Source organism: Melozone crissalis, unplaced genomic scaffold (assembly GCF_028551555.1).
Source record: "Melozone crissalis strain CALT ecotype California unplaced genomic scaffold, PUWL_Pcris_2 ptg000005l_1, whole genome shotgun sequence".
Classification (NCBI taxonomy): domain Eukaryota; kingdom Metazoa; phylum Chordata; class Aves; order Passeriformes; family Passerellidae; genus Melozone; species Melozone crissalis.
The window spans coordinates 39,026,865-39,049,451 of NW_026535783.1; the positions used below are offsets into that span (position 1 = coordinate 39,026,865).

Below are 22,587 nucleotides of genomic sequence, written 5' to 3' on the forward strand. Positions count from 1 at the left end.
GATGTACAGAAGTTCCACCTTCCTTACCTTAAGAACTTAATTGTACAAGTGACCATGCACTAGAACACATTGCCCAGAGAGGTTGTGGAGTCTCCCTCACTGGAGACACTTAATCACCCAGGTACAATCCTGTGCAATGTATTCTAGTATGTCCCTGATAAAGCTGTGAAGCTGGAGATCACTCACTTTATCCAACCAGACTGTTTCTGTGATTCGTCTTGAAAGAGATGGGTTTACAGTACCCAGATCTATTATTTTGTGTGAACTACTTGCCTTGTAGAGGAGGAGGATCCTAGCCTTCTATAAGCCAACAAGTGTCCGCATGTTGAGCAGTTTCCCCAGAAAGTCTGTTGCAGGCAAATTGCTATTTGAATTTCATCAGAGAGTAAAAACAGGAGAGCTGTGAAACTTGATCACCTTCACATAATGGATAGCATAGCTTGGACTTGCCTTGAAGTTTGCCAAATCCTAGGTTAATATCCCTGAGTACTAAAGCATTCCTCCCTCAGGTATCTATGGAACAGATCTGCAGCATCTTGATTATTTGAAAATACAGAAGTAATACAACTGAACTGTTGTAATTGAGAGAAAGAGACTTTTAACTCATTCTGTTTTCCAATTGTTTCAGGCAGAGATATTCTGCCCAGGTCAGTTTTCAAAGTTATTTTAAAGGCAGTAGCAGTAAACCAATTTTGACAAAGCAAGCCATGAAGTATGACTGAAAAGAGATGGGCATTGCAGAGCCCCATAATTTCTAAGTATCTTGGGCAAGATTCACAATTCTCATATGTAGCTGTATAAAGCACAGCTCTTAAACACATCAGATTGCCCAGTCCTTTCCTGTAACGCTGGCCCTATTTTAGTCTCATGGGTGTTCACCAAGCTAATCATCAACATTAATCATCTGTAGAGAAAACTGCAAGTATCGATGTGTGTTATTTTGTGAATTCTGAGATGTATATAAAATACTATCTTTCATTACCAATTTTTTCACTGAAGAAATACTGACTATGTGAATTTGTTCCTTTTCCTGTCAAGCCAGGTGATACCTGGAACCACAAAAAGAATTTATAGACCACAGCCTGATCTGGTATTTAGTTGAAAGATTTTCATCTTAAGGAAGTTGTTTTGTTCAAAAAATTGTAAACAGAAACATTGGTATTAGAGCAAAGATAACTTTCATTTCAATGATAGCTACAGCTTAAGAAAAATCTATCAAAATTGCTTTCAGACACCAGAATTCTTAAGAGATAATAGCAAACTTCACAGACGACACAGGCTGGATACATTATCTTAAAACACCAAGGTATTTTTAAAGTATGTCTCACACCACAATACCAAGAACAACTCTGTTAATTCTTAGTTATAATTAAACAGAAACTGCTACTGAGATGTGTAACAACATAGATGTGACTAAAATTTTAGTTATTTTTACTAGTATCTGTAGGTAGAAGCAAGATCAAAAGATACAGGTGTCTCATATAGGCTTTTTTCAGTATTAAACCTGAAGTACCTGTGTAGGCCCAGACAGGCAATTTAAAACTCCAGTTTGGCTAGGAAAATGGTATCCAAGGTAGTAAGGAGTAGTGGAAGCAGTCAGAAATAGTGTAGGTTGGGCATTCAGGTCAGGAAGCCTGCCTACTACTACAGAAAGTGCTTCAACATCCTGCCAGATCACTCTTGAATCCTAACTGTGTGGCACAAGGGAAATTAAAACTTTGGAGTTAAAAATGTACTTCAAATGCTGACACAAAGAGCTAGAACATGAAAATAGAAACATGGCAAGCTACTGCTGGTATCAGCTCAGAGCACAGGTGGAAATACCAGTATTGGAGTTTTCAGTTCACAGAAGTCTTATCCTGACCAGAAGGGTCAAAAATAGCAGCTCCCACGAGATCAGAGGACAACTCCACTGGAAGCCTTGTCACCGGGAAGCTTTAGAAAACCCTCTACGTACCGTGCATTGATGGGAAGTATATAAAATCGGAAAGAATGTATAAATGTGAAATTTTTGCTGTGGACAAGGAATCATTATGCTTTTGCAGATGGAAAGAATAAAGAGAAACAGTACAGGTCTCATTACAGTTTTGTTTGTATTGGATTGAGATTTCTCCTATTTTAGTATTTTGCCAGCAGCAATTAAGATTTCATGTTTCAATTACATCAAAACCCATGAATTCCATCATGGAATCATACCAATATTCATAGTCACTCAATATAAGCTTTCAAAACCATGATTTCCAGGAATGCTTCTGATTTCTACCATTTGACTGAGAATTTCAAGTGCCACAATTTCAAGTGCCATCAGTCTGTGCAGATGAACCTGGATTTGTGTAATTAACACAAAAGCAAAGAGAGCAGTATTTATTATGATGCATAACTGGAAAAACAAGACAGATTAAAAGCGTAAATAAGTCTTCAGAGTTTTCAGTGAACTTTTATTAAGTTCATTGTGACTTCATGTTATGCTGGACAGCAAAACCTTGATCAACTACTGCTGGAAAAGAATCAGCTCGCTCAAGGAGAGCATACGTACACGAGTTCTCTGTCTGGTACCACAAATGGACGTCATTATTAAAAGATAAATAATGCTGACTACATAGCAACCTGGCAAGCGTTTCAGGAGGCAGTTGGCATGTCTGGTCCAGCAAACTAGTGAGATGAGCAAATTTTGGTGAAACCTTACACTTTGATGGTTCAAACAATGGTTTGGGGCTATTTATTTTGTTTTTCAGAGATCGAAGTCCTGAACTGTGAAGAGTAGGTCTTCAGAAGACTAAGTGAAAAGAGAAAAAATATTGAGCTTTATGAGTAAACAGTAACATGTTCTCTAGCAAATAGTTGGCCTATTGATTTCAAGCTTTTAGGTCAAACAAGAACCCAGACAATTATGTAAAACATTAACTAATAGCAAGAGAATGAAACTGTTTCTATTCCAAAACACAGGGTAGAAAATGGTTTCCTAAAAATTTAAAATAAAAATATTTTTACTTTTTATTAGAATACTTTATTGTTAAATATATATAGAATACATATGTTTATATGTGTAAAATACTTTTTGTAAATGACTTTTTAAATTGTTAGAAAAACCTTGGAAGTTCTGATGTATTCATGACAACCTCAAAAAGAATACTTCTCCCCAGGCAGCTTCAATCCACTGTCTCTGCCAATTTCAGATCCAATTATATATAAAGTATGCAGTACAGATTCTTACAGTGAGAATGCAATACCATAGCAGCAGTAACATGAAGAATCCTTCATGTTTCTGATTTGACAGGAAAAAAAAACATTAAGTTAAAAAAAAAGGTTAATCCACTGAAAAAAAAGTATGCCCATCTAAATTGCAAACTGCCAGGTCCATTTTTACTTTAAAAGATGATTTTTGATGCAATTCACACTTTAAATGCAAATATTGAAAAGCAAGTATGAGACAGAGTAGAGATCCATTCTGAATTAGGTGAAGTGTCTAGGAGAGGTAAAAAGTCTGTGAGGCCAAAGCTGAAGGAAAAGTCGGATGCCGGAGACAGCAAGACGACAGAGAAAGAAAAACAGAAATGACCACAAGGTCAATTTGCCCCCGACCTAGGAATTCCTTTGATAAAGAAGAACTGGCGATAAATGTGACGCGGAATGCATATGTATGAACCTATTGTGAAACTGTATGCATATGCATTTGGAAAAATATGTGAAAAATAACAGATTAATATATTACCTTCTAATAATCCGAAATGACAAAGTCTGTACAAAGAACATACTTTCATTGTGCAATTACTTGTGCAATACTGCAATAGCTAAGGTAATCTTGTGCTATTTGCTCTGTAGGATGGAATTTGAGGATTCATGGGTTTTTTCATATTTGTCACGCAACTGGAGTCAGTAACTTCTACAGATCCTATGTGTTCCAGAAATTACATAGCAGATGACTGAGTAAAAAATAGTTACGGGCTGCTTTTTCTCCCAGTTCAGGCTAAATCATCCTGTCTAGTTCCTGTATGTAATAAGTATATTCTAGTTCAGAAGCAGCAAACCAGCTGCCTGTGCACAAGGACAAGAACAAGATGCCGGGACTAAATCCCAGAGTTTTAAAACAGTGATAATTCTCTTAGTTTTACATTCTCACATTTCTCTAGGTCCTGAGAGCAATCTGTGTTAAGACTACACATCCTCCAGAGGCCCCTTCCAGCATGTGCTATTCTATGACCTGCAGTCATAGCACTAATGATGGCTGTATTTAAAGGCTTCCTATAGCAATGTTTCTGGGCTCATTTTTGACTCTGAAACTTCCGCTAATTTTCGGAATGTCATACTCACACACTGTTATGCAGGAATTGATGTTTGCCCCAAAACCATTTCTGCACTCCCACTGAAATACACTGAAAATAAACACTAGGAAAAAACTGTACTCAAATTAACTTTATTATCTCAAAAATCTGTGATAATGAAATCTGTATGTCGAGTCCCTCATGCGTAGTACAAACTCATGGGTACCATTTTAGTTGCATCACATGTTTTCAAAACTAAAAATCTAGTGACAAAGAATGTAAGCATGAAACAGGAATACTGAGCAGTATGCAATGCTTTAAAAAGTCCAAGTCTACAAAACTTTACAAAAAATTCACTAATTATACTGAGACATCCAAAACATAATCTTGCAAGTGCAAAGAACAGCTCAAACATTTTAGAACCACTTCAAATGCTGTTAACACTTGGTATACTTTCCTGTATTTCAGAGACAGATCCTACAGTATCAGTTCCAGAGCTAACATTTACTATCTGCAGTCTACTTTTGTCTCCTCTCACTCCGTTACTTGGAGCTGCTGTTTCATTTGCTAGAGGAATGTGTTTCTTAGAGGAATAATTTTTGCTTTTTTCACAAGGAATACCATTTGATATTCTGCTATCATCACTTCTAATTTGTACACTGGAATCAGCAAAGGAATGCAGACTGGTAGCCAACTGCCTTGCTGAGTGATGTCCTTTTGCTTGTTCATTTTGTTTGACTCTTCTCTCAGATAATACTGGAGTACTACTTCGAGGCTTATTCTCTTTATTTTGGTTAATTGTTTGAGCTTCATTTTCCCTCCACAAACCTGGCTGGTACTGCTGTCCAGCAGCCTGAAGTTCTCTTTTTTCTTTAAGTGATGAAAAGGCATTATTCACAATCATCTGGGATTGAAATGTGCCAGGAAGAGGAAGTTGGATGTCTCCACCTCTGCTCTGAAATAAAAGATTCCAATGAAAAGACAGGCAACTAGAGGAGAGGGACAAGGAAAAAAAAAAAAAGCCAGTTTTGCAACTGCCACATATACTGGAGTCTGCAGAGCAAAATAGAGTCTTTACCTAATACAGGTAAGAGACAGAGTAATAGCAATTGAATGATCTTTATCACCTTTCAAAACAGATTTCTGAAGATTGCTAGGGTGATAATGACAGAGAGTAGGCACATTACAGTTTCACATCTAGCTTCAAATCTATACCAGAGATGCATCAGTTACACAAAAGCAGCCAAAACTTAATCACATCTATCATCCCAAAACACCTGCAATTCTTTATGTTTACTAGCAATTCACAGAAGTGTAGTCTCAACACTCCATACCACAACACCTAGCTGTTACAAGAACCCAAACTTGTAAATCACCAGTATTGGGAGGCAAGAAAAAGAGTCTTCAAACGGCAAAACTGGAAATTCTCTCCACACTGTTAAAACAACCCCCAAATTTTTAACATTACATTTAAGGATCTCATGTGTTCTTGAGAAAATTAAAATAGAGTGGAAGACTTTGGATATAAGAAACACACTGGAATGCAGAGTGATTCTTGGTACAACAGTTTTATTCAACTTGGACATAGCTATAGGCCTCCAGTATCTAAATTTTTAACAGCCTTTAAAAAAGCCTGGGGTTTTTTTTCTTTCTTACAGGAATTTTAATATCTCCTTTGAAAAATCCTCAAGGTTTACTATTAATTCACAGAGTAGAAGGTCAAACTTTATGCAATATTTACAAATATTACAAATTTATAGTTGCCTGAAGCTCATGCCATGGCCACAGAGAAATCTGTCAGGACCAGACATATACACTATAATTACTTACAAGAAAATTTATGATTTTCAGTAGGTACATTGTATAGCCTCTCCTATAAGACCAGGGTTCTTCAAAACACTATACTTCATTACTAAATGTTTCTAAGAAACCTTATCATGGTATTTTCCAATTTGAATGGATGCATTCCACTACTGGAACTTCCTATTTCAGACAAGGAAACAACAGAATTACCACCAAAGTTTAATACGTTACAAAGTACTGCAGTTCATGCTCCAAGTGGTAAACACTTTAAAAGCTTACTTTAATCACTGAATTATTATGATCTGTATAAATGCAGCTACAGCAAAGGGTTGCAGTAATAACTTCATGAATCAGGGGGATTAACAGCGAAAAAGTACATTAAAGAGTATAAAGTAGAATTGCCTCTAGCATTCCTTATAAAGACTTACTTTGTTATTCTCGGTATGTTCCTGTCTTTCTTCTTCAAAAGACTTCTCCTGTGCCACGTTCACAGGCTTACTGAGAGTAGCATTCATTTGTGGATGCCCCAAAATACCAAAATCTGATTGGTCTATCCCAGCTAATACAGCAAGCTGTCCAAGCCTGTAAGGTAAATGTTTAATATAAAATCACACAAACTATTCTTACTTTTTGAAAGGCTAAACATTCAAAACCAGAAGCAGAATCTGTTAAAGCTTTGAACATAGTTTTCTATTACTTTAAGTGAAGCTCAGAGTATCTTAACTTAGACAAAAACAAGCAGCGGAAGGTATTTTCTTGTCTTTGCACAAATTAGCCTGCAGAATCAAAACAAGTGTTACAAGGCTGAGAATGAAGTTCTCTAGTTAGCACTGAACTCAGAGCAGCATACTGGCAATGAGATTCCATGTCAGGCAGAACAAAGATTAAAACTCTGTCCATTCAAGCAGAAATTGATGCACATCTCCAAATCGCATAATCTCTTAACATGTCAAGGACAAGCTTCACAAATACAATGATATTGGGTCACCTGCCACCTTGTAAGTTGGCCAAACCAATCACATGTGGGTTTTCAGCCTCAGTAAAAAGCTGCAGTCATTAACTGATAGCATAGCATATGATAAAAAGAAGCTTACTGAGAAGAGCATTCTTTATGACTGGGATCCTGTAATGCTCAATGAAGCTCCTTATTTACTATGAATAGACATAGGGCTGATATAAAGAAACTTTTTTCATGCAGTGAAATTGTATTTTTCCCTTCCTGAGAAATCTGAAACTCCTGTAGTAATGGCAACTCTACAAACTAATTGTCACAAAAATTAAAACACAGCCTCAGGGTGAACTTTACTAAGTCAGAATCATTGAATCATGGAATAATTAAGGTTGAAAATCATTGAATCATTAAGGCTGAAAAAGACCTCTTAATATTATCAAGTCCTGCCATTAATCTAACACTGCTAGGTTCATCACTAAACCATGGTCCCCTAAGCACCACATCAAGATGTTTTCTGGACACTTGAAGGGGTGGCCATTTCACCACATCCTTGAGCAGCCTATTCCAATGTCTGACGACACTCTCAGGGAAGAAATCTTTTTTATGTCCCTTCTAAACCTCACCTGGCGTAACTTGAGGCCATTGTCACCTAGTTATATCACTACAATTTGCAAGTGGGAAATAGGGAGGGCAAATAAAGTCTTCTGTGATCTTCTCTGAATCCACAAAGTAGACTACAACGCATATTCATATCATTCCATTCTTGTGGATGAGACTGCCATGCTTGGTCATACAAACTTTACAAGCTGGGTTCAAGCTGAAATTCTTTGAAAAATGGGAAGGATGAACCATCCCCTGACAAATTGCAAATACAGTGGTAATACAAACTTCAATCAATTTTCTGTAGCAGTAGTAGTAGTAGTACTACTACTACTACTATTACTACTAGTAGTAACAATAAATACAGACTTAAAATACAAAGGCTGGAAATACAAATCCCATGTAGATTTCCATACTTCAATTTGTGAATGGAGAGCACAAGGTAACAGGACACTCTCTGAAGGCAGTTCAACTGCATTTTGAGCCTTTCATATGGTGGGAATGTTAAGAGCCACAGGTGATTCACTAAAGACCTGGAAATAGGCTTTAATAGAAGCTTTCTACTCTTTTGGAATAGGCTTCTTGAAAGCCTTTCCTGAAGACAGATGCATGAACTTAGCTGAACAGTACTTAGATCATGCCTTTGCCACTAGGAAAAGACTAAACAATAGGTAATTTATTTAAACATTGGTCATTTATTTTAAAAATGGCTAATTTATTTTCCTTTGCTCTCTCAGACTACACACCTAGAAATCTGGCAGGGTAGCAGGCAGCATACTTCATTGTGAGGATAATTTTGAAAAAATTTCAGGAAAAACAGCAAGACTAAAAGTGACAACCTACCCAGCATCTTTAAGGAGGTCTAAAAAAGCATGAAACTTTTGAAAAGAGTTCTCAATGCTGCCTAGAACACCTTCATCTTCCAAAATCATGTTGGTTACTGACTGTGCATGAAGAACCTCGGATAGGGAGATATTTAGACTCCTTAATCTTGCATTTTCAATTTCCAGCTATGCAGGGAAAAAAAAAAAAAAAAGAAATTTCTTTCATTTTCAGTTTAAAAGACCCCAAAATATCAAACCTCACCTGTGCGCCTAAACAGCAGCATCATAACTGATGTAACAAGATGCAGAGTTTGCTGTACCACACACTTTCAGGGCACTGTTGCATGAGCTCTGTGCAGGTCTGCTTATCCACAGTTCTATGCTTCCATAGATATTCCTGCAGGCACTCAAAGCCACTGGCTTAGCACTGTCTTCAATATGCACAGAATGTTACGGATCAAGTACAAGCGGAAAAATTTAGCTTCCATATTGTTTTACTTTGTATGTATTATATGACATGTTAACACCAAAGAATTTATTTTACCATTAAAAACTTTAAGGAAGGCCAATGCCCGCCTTATATTCACCCCTCTATATTGGGAGTATTATGCATACTACTGTTAACTCTCCCCTGCACTGTGCATCCCAAAACTGAAAGTTTAAGATTATTCAATCTTTCTCTACAACGACCAGTAATCAAATTGATGATGAAACTGAAAACTGCATGATCACTACAGGATATACACCATTTTGTGTTCGAGGGAAGCATTAACTCACTCATTGAAAATTACAGCTATGCAATCAAGTACTAACACAGGCTTTCTGTCTTGTATTTTTTATGAGAGGATGAAAAAATTACAGACTGTCTAGTGCACTGTAGGTGATAAATAAGCAACAAAATAAACACTTTTAGAGATTAATGCTACTCGTTTTAGTCCATCTCCTGGTTCAAGGTGCTAAATCCAACCAGCCTACCCTTGACAGAGGAAGATTTCTTGTAGGGGGTGTTCAGCCTAAAAAGCATTTAAGGATCTAAACAACAGACAGGTAGCAGAGCCCAATGGTGCACATCATATTACAGGAAGATGGAGATAGTCACACAAGAGGGCTACAATCTGTCTTTCAGAAGTGGGGAGTTCTTTGTGGGTATCTGCTGCGGGGTATCATCTGTTGCTAATATTTCAAAGGGTATCACCGCTTTCACTTCCCCCAAATCACATGTAAGGACCAAATCCCTTTGCTTACACTACCTTACACTCAACTACATTACGAAAAATTCTGTTTATTCAGAATTTATTCAGAATTCATGCAGAAGAGTATTTTTAGGTCAGCAACAGCAGAGGGGAAACAGACCTCACAATTCAACTGTGATAAGTTGTTCAGTTTTGTCAAAGCTGAACTGCACTTCACAACAAGTGACATGCAGAAAACCATCCAATATGGTTAATGCCTGCAGAAGTAAAACTTAAAAACCAAAGGTACAGAATAAACCAAACTGAACAACAGTTGCGACACACAGCTTTCAGCACAAATCATGGTTAGTGAGCTGGGAGACAAAGAACTATCTATGTGTACATACTGCAAATAGATTTAATCACTTTCTTGAGAAAAGCAAGTATCAGGATGTCCCAGACCATAAGTGTTTCAGAAAATTAATAAAACACATTGAAAGAGTAGCTTGAGCTGGAGTTCAAGGCTCTGGAACAGAATCAGTAGAACAAACATTACTAAACACAGATTTCATCACTGCCCTTAAGAACAGTAAACGGTCCACGTGACTTTGAACTGAAAATCTGGAAGTTACCACATTAGCAGTCATTGATAATTACGCCTAAGCAAGTGCATTCTCTGAGCAGTGCCTCCTTTAAAAGTAAATATCGTCAATAGTTAAGTATCTTTACCTCTAGTAATCGTTCCTCAGCCTTTACTCTAGCTTTCTGTTCTTCCTTTAGTTTTTCCATGCATTCTTCCAGCTCCAACTATCAAAACATAGATAAACTATAATGAAATTTATCTCAAAATGTCAGATTAACATGCAATAAGAAAAAACTTAACAGCTAGCAAATGGTATTCCAAACATACCTTCTTCAAAAATACAAGACAGAGGCCTACCAGTAGACCATCTAGGATGCAAAATATTAAGACAGAGAAGTAGAAGTAAGTGTTATTCACTTAACAGATTTGTAAGACTGCAACAGATCACATGAAATTACAGTCCAAGTCTTTTTGGTCTATGACATAACCATCAAGAACATATGTTCTTCTCTACTTACCCTTCATTTTTTCAAGCATCATCTTTAACTAAATATATCTATATCATAAAGCTCAAATTGGGCTCTAACAAGAAATCCTTAGCAGCCATATCTAGATTTTCCAACTATACTCTTTAGCCAGGATTTTATTCCTTCCTTTATCCCTTCTTATAATTATAAGAATACAAAATTCTGAAGAACTGTACTCTAAGTAGTCAGAATACAAAATTCTGAAAAGAACTGTACTCTTTCTAATTGGTTTCATTAGCTCTTCAATAAAAAGCTTTTCACAATTCTAAGGTTAGTGTTGAGTTAACAAGAATAGAAACAAATCCAAAACACCTAATAAAATATATTCTAGTCTTATTCATAAGATGCCTGAACTTATATTTTAATTAAAATCTCAATTTCAGTAAGAGTAGTCAAGATTTGCAATACCACATTTTCTTGCATCCCAGCTGAGCATTATTGTCTTTAACTACAGCATTTGAACTAGAAAAACAAGCAAGAATTTTTGTTCTTGTACACCTTAACAATCTTCTGATTTAAAAGGTGAAAACTGTTCGAATTATCACACTATTCTATTTTTCAGAGATTAGACTATACAAATTAACAGTATACAAAACTTCTCCCTTTCACTTTGTGTACAAGCACATATATGTAAAAGGACACTGCATTTTGTATGCACCATATCAACCAGTTCTAAGGAGAATCAAAGATTCAAGTAGTACTGAAATAGTTTGTTTACTAGTAAAACTTTTCCAATGCATACTACTGCACTTCATGTAAGTAACCAAGTGGGAAAATTAGTGTGCAACAGAATGCATAGTAAAAATAAACCTTCTACAAATGCGAAGGTGTTGTAAGTTGCAAGGTACTTTTGCAACTGGTTCCAAGACGCAGGTTCTACAACCACTCCAAGTGACGACTACGGGTCTGTCACTATTCCAGGGAAGCCCACTCCTAAAATCCCTAGACTAGTATCAACCAAGCAAACGCTGCAAGTAGAAAGCTAGTCATATTTTCATCATACTCCTATTTGAGCATCAAAGCAGATTTAGCACTATGTCTAATCTGCAGGCACAGGGTGGGGGGCAAATATCTAAGGAGAACCATCCACAAATATCATAATCTTACTGCCATCTGTCTTTGAAGATATGGAAATAATGGGAGCTACAAAACCTCTACATACACAGAAGCACAGCACAGAAAGTAGAAACCGTAATGTTCTGCACTGAAAACTTGGCAGTCCCCCAGCCTAGCTTTGAAGACCAGTATTAGCTATCACAGACTGAAGAATTCTTACCTTTCCATTTATAGTGCATGTGCACATGTATAATCATTCATATTTTGAAGTTTCTAGGATGTAGGCTAGAACTCTACTTTAGAAACCATAGCTCTCTAGTATTTTTGTTGTGGATGAATTTTAGATAATTTTAAAGATGAAAGCACTGACCTTTTTCTTCAAATTGTTGGTTTGTAATGCTAAAGGTCAATGGCTTAAGCAGTAATCAAATTATTACAATTTTTTAAACAGAAATGTAGATGTTTTGCAGTGATGTTTAAACTTGATTTATCACACTCATTTATCACACTCTATATGTACATAGTATTTCATGGTTATAGACTGAGTTCATAACAAAACTGAACACTGCAATTGCATCTCCTCATAAGCAGTAGCAAAGCCAGCATTTAAGGAAACTGATTTGTCACCATTATGTTACAACTATATGTACATTTTAATCTGTCATTTGCTTTCAAGAAATTCACTAGTTTACACACCCCCCTAGTCTCTGTGAAGGAAAAAAATATTAAAATTGATATCAGAGAGGTAAATGTACATCCAAGCTACAAGACTAAGCCTTCAAGTATTACAGCCCAGAAGGATAATACTGATGGACTTTAAGATGAAACTGAACATCAAAAATACAGGTAGTCCTTAGAATTACCATAAGCAGTATGTCTGTTCAACACTAGACAGAGGTATAAAACTGAAGTTTAAAAAATTATATTTTAAAAAATTTAGTAACTGATCAGCCATGTTCTTTTATTTAACTGCATCATACTTTAAAAAAAAAAACAGTTACAGTGTAATCTCTACTTCTTTGCAATTCACAAAGTAGTGAGATGTAGAAAGAGTTGCCCTGATAACTAATTAAGGGTAAAGTTCACCATTTAAATCCCTAGTTAAAATTTAAAAGTATGGGAGTTACCTCAACTACATACTTCATCAAAACCAACTGTGACATTTGATTCCCTCTAGTGGAAGGAGAGAGTATTTATCAATTATCAATTCTCATTTTTCATTTAAGCAGATACTAGGCTTTCACTAGCCAAGGCTTTTTTCTTTTTTTAATGAAAACACAACTAAGTACTACTACTAGTTATATTAAGTAGTATGCCTAAAGCCCCTTTTTCTGCAGAAGGATGTAGAGAAGTTCTCCAAAACTTGCATACTTAAGTGAAAGTCTGGTCCTTCAGTCACATCAAGAGATGCCTGGAGAGCTTTTTGTTGATAAAGCAGCAGTTTAAGGAACTCCCACCCCTTACTGTTTATTCCTACTCTGCATTCCCATTGTTGCTCTAACACAACTGGTAGTCCCATTAACTGAAAGGTCTGCTACCACCAAATACACTGGACTACTTTTCAGTTGGATTAGTTCCTCAAGGCATGTCCCCTCACAAGCCACTGCACAGTAACAGCTGTTTAATGACAGTCTCATGATCAGACAAATGTTAAAAAAGGCACAAGAGAAAAAGATTGAAGCCAGAAATGAAAAGGCTAAGAGACAGAGGGAAAAGAGACAATTCAGCGAGGCCAATTTGATAGTTTGATTCTGCTGTAATGTGAAACCTGCTTCTTGTGAATGTAACAAAAACAACGGGTGAGGCACAGAATCAGGCGCAGATTGCTTAACTGGTGCTATCTGATAAGCAACCATGGCCTAAAAAAGTATTTTGGTTTTCAAATTCAGAAAGTCATGAAAATCTGGACCTTTACAAGCACACAAAAATCAAAACTTGGGTAGGTTGCCAAAATTTGTGGGTTTCTCTCCAAGGAAGTTGAAATTAATCATAAATTGTCTCTTCCTTATAGCTGCCTTACATGTAGTACTACAGCTAACACCTATGTGTTAGCTGTGGTATGGTCAATATGACATCCTAGTGGTCAGTATGACAGCCCTTCCCCAGAGCACAAAACACTGCGTGTCTCTGCTGTGCCTTATGAATATAATATTCTTCCCTCTCCAAAAAGCAAGAATAAATACATCAAAAGCTTTCTGCAAGCACAGTAGTTCCTACATACAGGTTTTTGGAGCAATTTACGCATGACATAGAATTCTATGATTTCAGACAAAGTGCTCTTGGTAAGAGTGTTGAAGCCACCACACAGCACAATGTCAATACATTGCACACTAACAGCAAAAGTTGCTATAAAACTAATTTCCAGCAACATGTGAAAACCTTGAACAAGAGTTCAAGGGAGAAGAAGGTCTAAAGAAAAAGTATACATCAGCTGAAAAGGCTGGTAGTTATTCATGCAGTATTTGTACAGTCCTTTTGCTTTCCACAACTCTATCCCACCCGAAACATTCCCACTATTAATAAACCTACAGCAAGTTAACTTCACTCCTCATACACAAAGACAGGTATACAGTCCAATATTTACACATACAAACAGCATATTCACCCAGCGTGGTGCTCTGACAACGACCTACAAATCCAGACTGACTGTATATCTTATTTACAGAAGTAGTCATTGCTTTCTCTGAACAGAATTAAAATCTCAACACTTTAGAAACAGTTAACTCATTTATTCTGCCTGAGGGTGTTCCCTTATAATAGTGCTAGATTACCTCAGCAGCATTACAGAGCCACTGATATACACCTTTTCTGCACCCCTTTCTTTTATAAGATTCCCAATCAAGATATTTGCACAAATAGTCTGTTTCACTACCAGCTAAGTTTTTTAAGTATCAAAGAAGTAGAAGGAATAATAAAAAGCAGATGAAAAAAGTTTACTAGGTTCAATTATAAAATGAAATTCAAACATTTTCAGCTATTTCTGTAATTATTTTTAAACAACAGTCATTTCAATATTTTAGCTCTTAGAAATAACACTAAATTACTTTTATAAAGGAAATACTTGAAAGAAAATACTACAGGCAATAACATCAAAAGATCTGTGCACTATGATGCAAGATTGGAACAGAGAAATTACACATACTGCAGTTGTATTAAGTTATTCTGAAATCCTCCTCCAAAACTGGTTGTTTTATTACAATTTTCTGAATAAAACATAGTTTAATTTATATAATTTGCCTTTACGGAGTCTAAGGCACTGAACATGCTTCTTACCTGTAACTGTTGATATTGTGCTACATCAGTCTTATCATCTAATGATTTCAACAAACCATTCTGCTGGATAACATCCTCTAAATCTTCTGTGTCTTCAGTTTCAGATGTAGAAGCACGTTCTAGTGTCACTTTCACAGGTACAGCTGTCTAGTTACACCAGAAAAGAAAACCATGCCCACTCATAGCATTACAATGTTTAGCAAAAATCAAGATTAAATCATATCAAAAGCTTAATTTAAATACAGTTGTTTCCCAGAGTCCTTTACAATGTATACACATTGCCCAGCCATAAATCTATGAAATAAATTTGCATAAAACAATATTAAAGAAAACAATCCTATGTGTGCCTATGTTGAGTATTTGTGGTGAAGATTTAGCAGCAGAGTCAGCCCCTGCAAGGCACAGCCAGGACTGCCACACACAGGACACAGCCAACCTCAGCTGACCCTTTGCAAGGCATAAAATGCCAGACAGGCACAAGAGGTGGGAACAAAAAGTGTGAGAAAAAGTAGAGGGAACATCAGGCTGGGAGCAGGAAGACGTGTTCCATGGTGGAGCCAATACCCTCATTCCAGCCAGGGAAGACCTGTGTCAGAGCAGAGGGATGGGTCAAAAGAACTGCTGCCCACAGGCATCCTATGATACCCATGTTTTCCCAAAGGGCTGCAGTCCATGGGAAGCCTACACCAGAGCAGAGGATAACTGGTGGCTTCTGCAGCCATCAGATCCTTCTGTGATGGAAATGAGATACAAAGGAGAAGGAAGAAAGATGGGGTTTTTCTTCTCCTGGTAGAGCAGCTCAAGCTCACAGAGAGGTGCAAAAACAAGCATATAATCCAAATCCAAGTCAGGAAAGATGGTGCAGAAAGCGTTCAAAGAAAAATGCTGTTGGTTATTCCTATTGCCTATGGAGGGATTGTGCCTATACTTCAACTCAGCTAGCTCCTAAGACTAAGAACCCAAAAGATACAGAGATAGAAATTGAAGTAAACTAACTATCAAAGAAGATTCAACCAAAGGCTGATGTAAACTACTTTTTTTTATACACCTATGAGTGATAATCTTTAAAAGTATGTTCCAGTCTTAGCTTTCAGACAATGAGAATGTGTTGAGAACATTTTCCTCTTTTTTTCAGGCAGCTACCCACTAAAATAAAACCAGTGTGTGAGAGAAACAGTACCTGAATCTTCAATGGCAATTCCCCAGCACAATCCGCTGCCCTGCCTCTGAAGTTCAGAAAAAAAAAAAAAATCAAAACCATACTTTTGAGGAAAGTTTATAATGCTCCAAACACAAAATTCTAGGACAGGTGAAGCAGAAAGAGTAAATAAACAGCATCAGACACTGCACTATATCCCTTTAATCCTCATTACATTCTCATTTTGATTAGTACTCCCTAGTTAATAATGATTTAGAGCAACACTACTGGATGCTAACATTAATATCTTCAATAGGCATCTTGCTTAGTTAATTATTTTGAACTAAAGTCAATAGGAGAATTTGGTGTTCAGTATTTTGAAAAACAAACTTAATTACCACAGCTGCAATATAGCATTAAGAAATATTTTTGTTTAAATAATTATATAGTCTCCATTTTGAGAGGACAAGATCTAGGGAATGGATTTATAAAACAAAAACAAACAAGAATTGTTTCAAAAGACAGCTTTCATGTGTAAGTTTTATTCAGTTCTATTTTAATTTACCGCTCTCAGATGATCACAATAATTATGCTGGTATTGAGTGGGGTGAAGCAGAAAAAAGAGGCAGGAAAATACCTAAGCACCGTGGACTGGAGCTCAAACCAACTATACTAAAAGTTTAGAATGCTAAACGTGCCTTTTCAGCTATGATACATTTGATAAATCATAATTAACAAAAGAACAAGCACAGAAGGTAGATTTGGTTGTGGTGGGGTTTTTTGCTGCATATGAGTGGCTATCATGTATTTTGGTGTATTTTAAATCCTTACTAGAGAAGAATTTATGTAAAATCCTCAAAATTTATATAAACAGAAAAAACTCTGACAACAGTTACAACATTCTGTGTGTAACTTTCAAATCATATTTTAAAATGCTAACATTGCTCTCTACTGTATTTATCATGCAAATTTTATGGTTTAGTATTTTCTCTTGTACTATGAAAACCTCACCTGTATCTCTTTGCACGTTCTGCAGTCCGCCAAGGAAGGAAGCCCTTTGTGCCTGGTGGTAGAGGTTTTGGTGAGTAACTCTCTCTCACAGTAGAATTTTTCTTCCCAGGACTTACAGATTTTTTAGATGATAATCCTGAATTGAAGAGCAAGACCAGAAGAAAAGATAATTCATGATACCTTATTATTCACATGCAAATTCACAGCTTACTGTTCATAAAATTTTCTATGTGATAAATAAGGACTGTAGGAAATATGCCATTCAGTCTAATTTTGCTAAAAAAAAAAAAAACTTGATCCAAAACCTTGAGATTATAAAATGGTATACTTAACTGCTGTTAGGTTGATGCAAGACAAGCTGGTTTTCAAAAAAGGAGGCAAAGCTTTGTAGCAGAAGAGCTTAGAGGGTTTTAGACCATCCACCACAGACAGTAAAGGCATCTATGTGTTTCAAATTGCCCTCTAGTGGCTTTAGAGTGAAGAACATTAATTTATTTATGGGCAAAATAATTAAAAATAAAGCTGATACTCATGCAGATCACTTGTACAGGACACCAGCAATCTCTTCCTTTCAGAGCAATAATAAGAAAAAGTAGGGTTTACTGGTCTGGTATTTTGCTGTTTAAATCATACAGCATCAAAGTAGACTGAGAAAGAAACCTAATGTGGATCATCATTAGAATATCTACCAGGAGTAATTAAACTTTTTATCAGGGCAAGAGGAGCCTCCCATTCTCTCTAAGCCAGAAACCGGTAAGTCTTGAAAACTAATCATCTTATATTTCCTACAGTTAAACTAGTGAGAACCCAGATTATTGTTTTTCTGAGATCAGTACAATAACTGATTTTGTAATGGTTTAGAAATGCATCACTTTGTTAATAGGATTCAAAATCTCAACTCATTCTGAACATAATAAACTGGATAGTTTTCACCTTGACTTTGTCCTTCTCTTAAAAAAAACAATCCCAAAGCACATAAAAACCCCACACACAACAAACAAGCCCCAAAACAGAAAAAAAGACAAAAAATCACAAAATCCTTCACAACCACATTTGCCAGGCATTTTTTCCTCCCACTACCACCCAGATCACTTACCTCTCTGCTTCCAGATAACTAGAGTGAAGACAAGAGACAGTGAAATGTATTACAGTGAAATTTTTAGTAGTTTACTGAAAAATGTTGAGTATCATGAGTATGAGTACTTAATTATAAATATTCAAGATACCTATGTTATTTTAAACATACTATTTATAATACGTTTACATGAAGTTAAAAAATGTCTTAGAACACTTTGTACATCAGTTAAAAAATGCATGTTTGCTTGTTCTGGCAGAGGATAGCCTGCTACAAAAAGGTTACAACAGCAGGAGAACTAGACAACTTACAACTGCCAAGCTTTGCAGAAGTGAAAGCTTGTAGAGATACAGAATAAATATGTGCAATGCTTCCACACATTTTAAAGTCAGCATATCCTACTATTTTTCCAGCCATGTTTCTAGCAGCACTAGAAACAAGAGTGAGTTTCCTACAGATAGCAACGATAACAGAAGATGCATTATATCATTAAGAAGAAACAATTTTTTTTCTATTTGGAGACAAATGTTCTGTAAAACATTAATATGTAGACCCATCATACTTTTTTTTAATTTAAGCTCTTAAGCATTAAGATAAAATTTTCTAGACAAAATGTACTATAGGCAGAAAAAACAAAGAATTACCAATCCGAATAGTAGCTTTTCCTTTCCGACCGCTTCCTAGGACAATAGTTCTTTTCTTTGGCTTAGTTTTCAAAGCATCTTTGGAAGACGGAGACATCAGCCACTTAAACTAGAATTTGGTTTATTTTTTAAAGAAAAAGAAATCTGTTTAGCAACTGACAGTTGAAGAGGTGCTTATTTAAAATTAGTTTGTCAGATCTAGAGAACACTGTACTTACAGGAAACTTTATAAGCTGTAAAATCAAGAAAAAACAGAACTCTCACAAGGTCCAAATTTAAGCAGATGATAGTGTACATTACCAGAAAGTGTTCCCAAAACATCACTACAATATCCCATCCAGTATTATCCTTTCTCCTGTGGAAAACATTCTCCTTCTATAGCAAAAATCTCTCAGCATCAACCCTATAAAGAGGCAACTCTGGCCTTTGCACTTCATTCTCAGATAACTGGCTTGATAGGAATGACTGGCTCAGACCAAAGCTCTCCAGAGTAACAAAAGCTTCCCCAATGCAATTTTGTATTACTGATAAAGTCAGTATTTTAAAAAACACAAAGTTTATTATTATCTGCCTGTAATGAAAATTAATCCTTACAAAGTAAAAGCCCCAAAGTAAAATTAAAAGACAGTGATGATCGAAGGCCACGGCTGTACTTCAAATTTCACTTCCTTACAGCAAGAGTTCTATTCCTAAAGGCTCCCCTTGCCCTGATAAAAAGTTTAATTACTCCTGGCAGATATTCTAAAATTACTCTGCTAAAATTACTTACTTTTCAGTGTGCATCACTAACACAAAGTCTAGTGCTGGAGCAGTCATTGAATAAAATACAGATGACACTAACACAAAGCTTGTCTCAAATGGCCCTAAATCCCACAGCAGAGTACTAGAAACAGTATGCCAGAGCTATTCCCATCCAAAGCATTAGAATGATTAAAATGCCATTACTGTGCTCTAAGTTTAATTCAAATTCATCATTGTCAAGAAGATCTTTTTCTTTTCACATTGGATACAATTAAACCTTGTATATATTTTGCTGTGTCTCCAGGTGGGTTTGGTCCCTGCACAAGCGAATTGATCATTTTAAACTAAAACCCACCCAGAAAGTGTAAAATTAATTTGCAAGCTTCTAAGAGCAAAAGTAATTTTAATTTTGTTTTGCCTGACACCTAAAAGAGCAGCGTTACTAGGTTAAATCAAAAGTTCATCTAGCACATAGCCTGTCTCATCTCTGCTCTTGCTGTAAACCATCTAAGCATCCAAGTATAAAAACAGCAAAATATAAAACCAGTGCTCTGAAAGTATCCTGTTTTGTAGACACCTTCAATGGATTTTCCCTTGAGCTATTTATAGTCTCTCAGAAACCACACAAACCTTCATCACCTATTACACTTGGACATACTTATGATTACATATCTACGATTTCACCACTACACAGTGCTGCTAGAATATATAGCTTTTGTTTTAGCAAAGGCATCAATTAGCAGTAGACAATTACTCTCGCAAACCTCAAAAAAAGGTCCAGAACAGAATCAACTACATGCTACTGAAAAACAAACACCCACTTTTTACACAAAGCAGGATGGAAGGAAAGACAGATGTGACTAGCAGAAGAAGCAAAGCTATGTAATAAGCCAATGGAAGTATTTCTTCATCCGTGTTGTTCATGAAGTATAAAGAATTACTAGCAGTGCTAATAAAACTTAAGATACCACATTAACTGGTTGAACATAAAACTAAAGTCTTGAGTCAAGTAATCTTTTAGTATATGGGAGATTTCCCAGAGTTGCTTCTTTCCATGGTCTGGCTTTCCAATTATCTTTAGCATTTCCAGGTAGATGCTATTTTCACGTGATTCCTGTGATATTTTCTACATTTTAATCCCATCTGCCAAGCAGAAAGAGTACTTCTTCACAACCAACTTCAACTTCTCAAAACACGTCTTCTAGAGATTGAAGTGGGGAACTGTAATAATCCTCCAGAAATTCTGTACACAAACTTTCAGTTAATTTGACAGTCTCTACACATCAACAGCTCTGTCTTTATTTAGTCTTTTCAAAAACCAGAAGAGCATTAAATTCCAACACAAGAACTGGGATTGCTGGGACTTCTTTGAGAACTGAATCACATTTCTGTATATTTGAACAGTATACCTAATGATAAACGGTCTAGATATTCAGTTTATGTGCATTACTGTGAACTCTCTGTGGACAGTTAGACCAAGATGAATGGGGGTAATGTACTTAAACTGAACTCTGTTTTCATAGATGGTCTGCATTGAAAGAACAGGCTTGAGCAACTTTAAAAATTTTGGGTTATGGAAGTTAGAGACAAGAAATAAGTTCTAAAATAAATTAAGTGCTAAATTCCAAATTGTGGTTTCCTTTACTTTTTAGTTAGAATTTATTATTACCATGTTGACAAGGCCATATGTTGTAGAAAGCCCTCCAGCAGTCCTGGAGCAACATTTAATTAATATTCTATGGCAATACCCAAATACACACACATTTCCATTTTTCTTTCCATTAAATGGATATCCAGGTTTTATTACGTGCGACAGTTTTAATTCCATAAGAAATCATACATGGAAAGAAATACAGAAACATGTTCATTATAGTGGTTTTAGGTTTCCCCCTAGAGAGTGGTTTTTTTTTCATTTGTACTGAGTCAAACTTCTGTTTAGAACCAGAATAGCTGTTTCAGATTCATTCTGAAAAAAGTCATCCTTTAAAAAAATAAATGCAATGGAAGCTACAAAGAAAATCCCAAATTCACTCCAAAATGTGTAAAACACACCTCTGAGTCAGCACTGCTTCCATTCTTGAGAACTCTTTCAATTATCTTTTTCATTAGACCATGACCTAGAATGAATTAAAACACGGTTTTAAGAATTTTCTGTAAGAGACAATGCTTTTTGTGAACAAACAGATCATTGACTAGTAAGTAGATATTACCTATCCTGGTTGTTTTCTTATGTTAAAAATGTTTAGCAAATTATCGTGGCATGTTCTTTTTTTCTTGAAAGTAGTTTACCTTTCCCCATATAGTTAATGAAGAAGAAAAAAAAACCAACAACCACACGAAGAGAATAAATACAGACACAGATACATACCAATTAATGGATTCTTTCTTACGTCAAGTACCACTAATGTTGTGTTAGTTTGAAGAGCATCTAATAATGACCTTGCTCCTTCATTGGATATTCCACACTGCTGCAAATCAAGCGCTAAAATGTTTAAGGAGGGGAAAAAAAAATCAGTAGAAGTAGTATAGCATTTAGTTAGTAATTTAATTTAATAGTTAATATCTAAAAAAATTAATCCTGCTGAAAACCTCCATTTCATAGAAAATGAAGCATGAGAACTGAGGACATGATGATAACAGTCATCAAAAAAGTGTAAAAACCGGAGCATTGCTTTCAAAGATCACAACTAGCACTTTTCAACATTAAGAAACAGCTGTTAACATCTGCAGAGGAGGTAATATGAACCACTCTACAACCACTGTGAGCAACCTGTGGCAGTGTTCAGTCATCCTCAAAGTAAGAGGGTTTCATCATGTTGAGAAAAAACCTCCAGTGTTTTCATCTCTACCCACTCCATCTTGCCTTGTCCACAGGTACCACTGGAGAGAGTCTGTCTCCATTTCCTTTACATCCTCCTTTCAGATA

General features: G+C 36.1%; 1 protein-coding gene across 9 annotated transcripts in view; it reads right to left on the minus strand.

Annotated features, from left to right (window-relative positions):
- Positions 1-4,393: 4,393 nt before the first annotated feature.
- The window catches only part of CEP78 (centrosomal protein 78), a 52,665-nt gene continuing 34,471 nt past the window's right edge, over positions 4,394-22,587 (minus strand). For 7 of the 9 annotated variants that reach the window (XM_054288634.1, XM_054288643.1, XM_054288658.1 and 4 more), the window contains 11 exons: positions 22,030-22,143; positions 21,714-21,778; positions 18,921-19,029; positions 18,298-18,315; positions 17,202-17,337; positions 16,233-16,278; positions 15,053-15,199; positions 10,343-10,420; positions 8,461-8,627; positions 6,494-6,647; positions 4,394-5,217 (listed from right to left, as the gene is read on the minus strand). In XM_054288634.1, coding sequence (XP_054144609.1) covers positions 4,690-5,217; positions 6,494-6,647; positions 8,461-8,627; positions 10,343-10,420; positions 15,053-15,199; positions 16,233-16,278; positions 17,202-17,337; positions 18,298-18,315; positions 18,921-19,029; positions 21,714-21,778; positions 22,030-22,143 — 1,562 coding nt within the window. In that variant the 3' untranslated portion in view covers positions 4,394-4,689. The remainder of the gene's footprint in view (positions 5,218-6,493; positions 6,648-8,460; positions 8,628-10,342; positions 10,421-15,052; positions 15,200-16,232; positions 16,279-17,201; positions 17,338-18,297; positions 18,316-18,920; positions 19,030-21,713; positions 21,779-22,029; positions 22,144-22,587) is intronic. The other 2 variants (XM_054288693.1, XM_054288704.1) reach the window with 2 other exon arrangements.